General features: G+C 46.0%; 1 protein-coding gene across 1 annotated transcript in view; it reads left to right on the forward strand.

Moving 5' to 3' along the window:
- Positions 1-1,971: 1,971 nt before the first annotated feature.
- LOC311366748 (myosin heavy chain, striated muscle) overlaps positions 1,972-8,375 on the forward strand; it is a gene marked incomplete at its 5' end in the record, with an annotated part of 19,632 nt that continues 13,228 nt past the window's right edge. Inside the window, one exon of the mRNA XM_084485540.1 lies at positions 1,972-2,036. Within this exon, the coding sequence (XP_084341666.1) occupies positions 1,972-2,036 (65 nt within the window). The remainder of the gene's footprint in view (positions 2,037-8,375) is intronic.

An 8,375-nucleotide genomic window follows, 5' to 3' on the forward strand; every position in this document is an offset into this window, starting at 1 on the left:
TGTGCGTAAGTTTAAGTGTCTTACACAAAGGTGTTTTGTGAGGTGGTGTACCAGTTGAGCGTTCTTGCATACCCATATTCAAAAAGGGAATGTGTGCGTGAGTGTGTGTGTGTGTGTGTGTGTGTGTGTGTGTGTGTGTGTGTGTGTGTGTGTGTGTGTGTGTGTGTGTGTGTGTGTGTGTGTGTGTGTGTGTGTGTGTGTGTGTGTTAGCGTGTGTGTATTTATGTGTGTGTGTGTGTGTGTATGTGTTTGCGTGTGCATGTGGACCTTAGAATGCACCTGCATGTGTGTCATGTATCGAAGGCCAAAAGGGTCAGCATTTACCAACAATTAACAATTGGGTTTAATTTGTGTTTTGATGCCGGAGTGATGTTGATCTTCTATTGTTTTGTATTTGGATGCCAACTTTTAATTTTATAGACAGTTGTGCAGAACAAGACCGCATTCATGTGAACAAAACATTATGCACTATACTATATTACAATATAACAACCATATTTCCTACTGGTAAAACAGACTTGAACACCCAGAAGAATCAATGTAGGCCTACATAACAAACACATTATATTCCCATTGAACACAGACATTTAAGATGGACACATGGATCCATACGCTACTTTCTGACAACTAAAAAGAAACAACGTGGTGATCTAGGTTAAAATAACATTTATGATAGAATCAGACCGGTGTGGTCTGAGCGGTTATCGTTGATTGGCGAACTGAAAAACAAAGTGAAAACCAAAAGGAGGAGTTCCTTTGACCTATTTGACGCCGTTAAGAGTTGAGGAAAAATACAGCGTTTGTTTACCACCAAAATGGCGAAGTAATACAATTTACGACATACTGTAATACAATCCAACAGCGTAAAATGGGCCGTTATGAAAGTGAATTTCAATCAATACACTTCTTCAATGAGGCGTAGATGTGACCCTCTTGGCCATCTGTAGTCACGAACACATGGTGCGTGCATGCATGTGCTGGCATTCACATGTGTTTCTTCAGGAGCTACATTAAAATGTATGCTTTTAGTTCTTTTTCAGCCATTTTTGACATTGGAACTATTTACAAGACAGCTTTATGGGGACGGAGAATGTTCTGCACAGAAAGTGAACATTGACGGTAGTGCGCACGGCAGAGGACTGCAAATAAAACACACTGTTCATAGTTACTTTCTATTTACTTCAAAGTTCATAGTTTTTGACAACAGCCCCAGAGATCCTGAACATAGATTTCCCACAGTTCTGCATGTCTCGTGTCCGTTGAGAGGGAGAGAGACAAAGAGAGAGTCCGAGATCTTCTGCAGTAGCGTAGCAGATGGATGTTGTGTCGGTGGCATGTGGACAAAGATCACCCCGTGTCTGGCTTTGTTATCTCTCTGGATCTCCTTGGATCTCCTCCCCTCTTGGCTGACAGCCTGTGATGGCTCCAGGATTTATACCAGGTGGGGAGTCCTCTCCATCCCCCCCCCCCCCCCCCTTCTCCTCCTTCTCTCTCTCTCTCTCTCTCTCTCTCTCTCTCTCTCTCTCTCTCTCTCTCTCCTTGGTGTAGTTAAGCCAGGAGATTTTTGAGAACAAAGCCCCGGGGAGCTGCCTTACTTCACTCTTTTGAGGACACTGCATGCAGGTCTTCATAACACACCTCTGTGTGTGTATTTCTCTGCCACATTCTTCCCCCAGACACATTCACATGGGGCTTAATTGAAAGGGACAGCCGACTCCCAGAGGTGATTGTGGAGATAATGTGTTTAGAGCAGCCTGTTGAGTTCACCCCGGCGAGAAACACGTAATTCAAGCCTTAATATAAGGCCGCGGTGCTTATCGTCATATCTCCTTTGTTTTGGTTGAACCACGTCCAGCTCCTGGCTCGGCCCAAAACACACGGGTCACACACAGATATTAAATCTTATTTTCGTCGACTGAAGAAGGAAAATAATATTTAGCAGTTAATTCTCTGCTTTGATTGCCTCAAAGCATGGCTCTGGACGTGAACTCCAAAGCAAAGTGGTACACAGTTGTGGTTCCCGGTGCGGCGCTCATGTGGGCGGCTGTGCTGTGCTGTAGAAGCGCTTTGATGATCCAAGCGTGGCTGAGAGTCGAGGCGAGGCGACCTGGAGCCACAGTTCAACTAGGGGTCAATCTTACAAGAGGCTTCAACTCAAGTCCATTCACCTGCAGAGCATTCCCTTGGGAATTTCAAAAGTACCACTCAGAATACTTGGAGTGGACTCAAAATACTCAAATGGTACTGATGGAGTTCATTCATGATGTGAACTCAAGCAAAATGATTGTATCATAACAAGTATTATTATATATATATTTTTTATTGTCATTAACTATGCATTGTAAAATATATATTTCAGCATTCATTTATTTTCATAATTTAATTTGTAAAAATGTATAATAGGTGTCAGAGCTGTAAAAAACGGCAGGCTCAAGTTATTCGGCAGGCCCAATAACTCAAAGTAACTCGGTTAAGATTTATCATTAACGTCTAATTACGTTTGACATTTCTGAACATAATAGAAGTTCTTAGAAGATATTATTCTAAAGCTTTATCACTGCTTAATACCCTGATCTCCGCCAGGTGAGGATGGCTGTGTAGTTGTCGCAAGGCTTCAGCTGCTGTTCAAATAACAGTGAAAAGCAAAATCCATGGGGTTAATATTCTTTATGCAGCCACACGGAATGGGGCTGTAACAGTAATCACTAAGGAATATAATCTTTATTCAAATAACACAAAACATCCAACATTGTCCGTTAATCCTTGTTCCACCCTAGAGAGTTCCAGAGAGCTGAGCCGTCCACCTGCAAAAAACAAATCATAAAAAATCCCCCGCTTGTGTGTCTGTTATGACAGGAAGCAGAGCCGATCGGACACACAGCACTGTGCTTTTTCGAGTCATAACACGCACAGCTTTGTCCAGACTGTAGCGTCCATTCATCAGGGAACACAGAGCGCTCGCGCCCCCGCGCACACAAAGCCGGGCGGTCGGTCCCTCTGAGCTGCCACGTTCAGTCAATGGCGGCCGGCTTAGGACGCTGAGCCGGCTGTGATCACCGCCGCGGGCTGAACCACCGTCGTGTGACTGTGGCTCCTCCTCCTCCGCCTCCTCCAACCGCCGTCGGCTTGACCACCTCGAGGGCCTACAGTGTGAAGATTGATGTGTGTGTGTCTGCCACAATAAATCCCGGGTTTGACACCACAGCCTAATTTGTTAGTCGGTGGTTTGTGGCCCAGACCCCAGCGTGAGGAGGAGGTTGTGCAGGGGGGTGTCAGAGCGATGGCCTTTTGCTTGTGGCGGCTTGAAAACCATCGCAGTTGAAATTTGAAGAAATCAGCAATTATTGCCGCCCACTTAACCGGCCGTGAGGCGGATGCAATGCCGATTTTGTGAACTTGAATGATGAGTTGGGGTTAAATGAACCAGGTTAATGACAGTGATTTCGCAGTCATGCAAACAGTCCTCATGCAGCAACAGGTTTTTCAGTTGCCGATGAAGTGTGACTGTGTGTTTGTGTAAGTGTGAATGTGTGTGTGTGTGTGTGTGTGTGTGTGTGTGTGTGTGTGTGCGTGCGCGTGTGCGTGCGTGTGTGTGTGTGTGTGTGTGTGTCATTCCCACAGACTTGAAAGTAATGATGCTTGCAAATACAAACCCTTTTCTTCTTGAAATCCGTGTGTGCTGTGGAAAGTTTGGTCACATCTGTTTTTCCATGCAATGTTACTTCAAATTTATGCTTTGGTGGCAGAGCCAAAAAAATGACTTGTAAAATCTTGTTGGGTGAGGAGAGAAAATGGAGGGAAGATTGAGGGACTCTGGCATGCGTCAGATTGTCTACAACACAGAGACAGTTCTGTTTTCTGTGAGACACATTAGTTTGTCTTGCGTGGTCCCAAAGTATTTTTGTTGCACTTCAGCCAAACTTAGTTCCAAACTCTAATTGTAAAGTGTACTTCTAAAACAGTTGTCTTTTTCAAGAGTCAGAAGTGCAATAAAACCAGCGAAAGTATTTTTACAGGAAGCAGCACTGTACGGTTTACTCTAATAACTCCTTGTGTTATTAGATTAAACCTCATAAACAGAATCTGTTTTACACAATGGATATTTACACGGCGAAAAAACATATCCTCTTCCATATTCTTTCATGACTCCTCAACATCAAGAACAACCATCTGGGGGTGCCCCGGTGGAGCACTGGGCTAAGGCGTATATCATATAGGAGCAGTCCTAATCGAAGAGACCCAGGATCGAATCCGGCCAGGGTCATTTACTGCATGTCCTCCGCTCTGTCTCCCGCACTTTTCTCTCTACAGCTGAAAAAATGCAAAAATAAATCTTTAGAAAAAGAACAACCCTTTGCTCTACGCTGAACTCCTGAATCCCGTTAACCCCACTGTTATAACCATCTAACCCCCTTGGACTGGGGACGGGGGGACGGGGTGACGGGGGGGGGGTCTGTGTTATAGCAGGTTTTGGCCTGGCCCGTCAGTCCTCCGTTCCTCTGACGGAGGCCAGCCCAGGCCCTTAGTGAACCCAGCTCTGGCACCAGACCCGGGTGGGCTCTGGCTCCTTGTCAAGTTGGATCCATACGAGGTCTCCCTCTGCAATGACTGTGTTTCCTCATAGCTCCAAACCGAGCCTCCATCACTGACACACACACTCCCATCCAGGGTGTGTTCTGACCTCTGACCTCTCGCCCCCCCCCCCCCTTCTGTACCAGGTACCATCAGCCACCACCAGGGTTAACAAAATGACAATCAATCAATACTCATTTGCTTGTTTTTTTAAAAGCATCATTGCATCGTTTTTAGACACACAGGCCTCTGTAGGCTAGGAGACAGCTGCCTTTGACGGATTGGAAGACATTAAGGAGATGTCAACATACTTTACCGGGATTCTTTTTGATATTCATTGTTTGTTTTGTGATAAATGAATTTTTTGATGCAATTCTTTTTAACCCCAGTGGACTTGTTCACAGTTAGGGCTTGGTAAATATACTTTACAAACGGGCTTGTACTTTCCAGAACAGGTTCCAGTCACGACTCACTCAGCTGCATGAGTTCCAAACTTTAGTATTTGACAGATGAGAAATACAACAGTAGTGTTTGGCAGCCAATCTTTCCTATCTGGCATCTGGCTAAGCAAAACAAACATGGGACATATTTGCAAATATCACAGAGCTCAGGTGAGACCTGCCTGAGCTGGCTTGTGCTCTCTCTCTCTCTCTCTCTCTCTCTCTCTCTCTCTCTCTCTCTCTCTCTGCGTCACCCTGGAAAATTATTGTGGTCACAAAGACCCATCTGTAGGTCAACCTCTTTCAATGCTGTCTGGATATTCTGGACCAGTGTTTACCAACCTTTTTGTTAGATGTAACAATTAATGGCCTTCAAGGCCTTTGCTGCGATTTGCAGTATTTATATATTTATTTTTTTAGATACAAGTTTTAGATACATGTACAGGGTCTGAAACAACCTTTCGGCACCCCAGACACTGCCTCTGTGTGCTGTGTGCGCCAGTTTCAATTTTCATGTCAGTATATCAGGTCCTTTAGGGTTCTGTAAGTTCTATATGGAAGAAATGTATGGATTCTTCACAGGCACGGTTCATGAAATTCAGGTGACCTTCTGGTGCAGCTGTTCAAGTCCCATTTCAAACTTTTCTACTAACCGCCGGCTACAGACCAGTTCAATGTGTATGGGTCCAACTAGCTCGTTGCTAGCAGAAGCGGTGGAAGTGGAAACCCTTCCACTGTCACATTAAAGCAGGTGACATCATGACGAGGCAATGTCCCACCGACGAGATGTATCGTCGTTTTGGGATCGTCTCTGACCCCCTCAGAAAAATGAACAAAAAAAAATGAAAGAAAAGTATGATTCATGATCACATATTTAACTTTGCTTTTTTCGTTCCTCTCCGTACACTGCTGGCCGCTCTGAGGACGGATTTAGTGGGCTTGCAGTGTGACAGAAAGTGGGAAAAGACAGGAGTCGTTTCCTCTCTCGTGTGTCTGGTGTGCGGGAGCAGCACAGCCCAGCCTTTTATTGTTTTAGTGAGGGCCGTCTGTCTGTCTGTCTGGAGTACGGGGGCCTGGCTGTGAGAGTCCATGCAGACGTGTGCACGGCTGCAGGTTCACATCGGCTGAGGTATTTCACTGCTGAATGTATGTGTGTTTGAGTGTGTGTGTGTGTGTGTGTGTGTGTGTGTGTTAGAGCTGTCTGGCTTGTAGGTAGTGCCGGCAAGCCAGACAGCTGCAACTACTGATAACTCACCCTCTCTCTTTCTCTCTCTCTCTTTCTCTCACAGAGTAGTAGGGCGAGAGAGAGAGCTAGAGAGAGAGAGAGAGAGAGAGAGAGAAAGAGAGAGTGAGAGAGAGTGTGTGTGAGAGAGAGAGAGAGAGAGAGAGAGAGAGAGAGAGAGAGAGACCAGGAGAGTTCTGAGGTGGCAGCTCTGCACCAAGCTGTGAATCCTGCTCTCCTCTCTGAATTACATATCTCTAGATGTGTTATCCGTGTATGTATTCCGTCCTTTCCTTCCCATCTTTTGTCCTTCAATTATCGTTCTGCGATTCCTTCTCTCTCTCTCTATCTCTCTGTAAAAATCGATTATGTCATCACTTCTTGGTGAAAAACAACAGCGCTACAAACAAACGGAGGCAGAAAGAGTCGCTTGGAAGGACTCAAGTGGTTGATTCCACCGCAGGAAGGAATTTATGCCGGCGAAGGGGTTTGTGTAACGCGGTCTTCATGCCGACCCACGAGGACATAATATTCATTGGGTAATGATAGCTTGCGGAAGACTCTTCTGCAAGTCATTTTCCTTATTACTTCATTCTTCCTTTCCCGATTTTCTTTCTTCCCCTCTCCCTCTCTCTCTCTCTCTGTGACTGTTTGTCTTTCACCGAGGCGTCAAGGAACAATTAGCCTGAGACAGTTTGGATGATTCCATTGATATGATTTGATCTCCTGCGGTCTTCAGGGGCGCCGCCGCGGCCTCGAAACGTTTGATCGCCGGCCCTCCTCCGTTGGAAACGTTGAGCGGCTTTTGCTCTGGGGCCGTGTCGGGTCACGACCAGGTGAGGTGCCTGGTGAGGACCTCACGGAGCCCAGGGGGCGATGTCAATTTACGTGTCAAACCAGGAGCCGCATAATAAATCCATCAAGTGGGTCGTGCCAGTGAGCGGGAAGTTCGGAGGTTACAGAAGTGTTTCGGAAGCAGCAAACCTTCAGGAACATAACCTATGAGAACATCCCTCGGCGCTTTTCTGTCTCTCTGGGTTTTCCCTGCTATGTGATTGGTTCCTGACAGGCAAGCACTTTTTTCACTGTTTGATTTGGTGTCTGTGTGATTTGAGGGGGGGGGGGGGGTGGTGGGGATGAATCAGTGCTAGTCCTCTGAATGGCCAAATACCAAAATGTAAAGAGCATGGAATAAAAGTAATAGCAATGTTATAGTGAGGGGGTGAGGAGCGGGTGAGGAGCGGGTGAGGAGGGGGTGAGGAAGGGGTTCAGGAGAGGGTAAGGAGGGGGTGAGGAAGGGGTTCAGGAGAGGGTAAGGAGGGGGTGAGGCAGGGGTTGAGAGGTGTGTGTACACATCTGTGTATGTGCATGTGTTTTTGTTCGATATAATCATTAATGGAGCTGTCTTTGCAGAAAGTGTGCATCTGTGTGTGTGTGTGTGTGTGTGTGTGTGTGTGTGTGTGTGTGTGTGTGTGTGTGTGTGTGTGTGTGTGTGTGTGTGTGCGTGTGTGCATGTGTGTGTGTGATTTAATCATTGCTGAGTTCTAAGTATCCTACCAGACTGCTCAGACATAATAGCTGGAAACACATCGTAAACTCTTGTCTGTTTCAGCAGAGAATTCACTCAAGCCTCCTTCACTGCAGTCTGGCTTCAGCCAATAAGAAAGTAGTTCCAGTGGATCTGTGAGGAACTTTGTGTCTTTGTGGTCACATTAGCATACAGGGCTTAGAGTCCGTGACCGCATGAGCCCCCATCGCTCAAGAGCCAGCGGGGGCTTGCTTTGCTTCCACGCAAATAAATGAAATGCTTGAGATTTATCTCCCTCAAATCAACATGTGTGTGCTCACTTTTCTCACCTGCTAGATTCGCCGACTGTAAAGAGTGAGCTGCGTTGGTGATACGAAGTGATCCATGTGTTGTTTCACTGTGCCTGATTGGCTGAAATAGGTCACAGGTGATGTTATTGTTGCCTTACCGGTTGTAAGGGAAAGCTATAATATGCAAATCATGTCCGCATAGGGAAACAAATCTGTGTGTTGGATCAGAGAGGAAGGTGCGGGTCCCCACGGCTTGATCTAAATGTTTGGGAAGTCACTGATTTGATTTGATACAAAAGCAAAGAAGAATCGACCCCAAAACT

This window comes from Micromesistius poutassou (genome assembly GCF_964030765.1).
Source record: "Micromesistius poutassou genome assembly, chromosome: 21".
Lineage (NCBI taxonomy): Eukaryota > Metazoa > Chordata > Actinopteri > Gadiformes > Gadidae > Micromesistius > Micromesistius poutassou.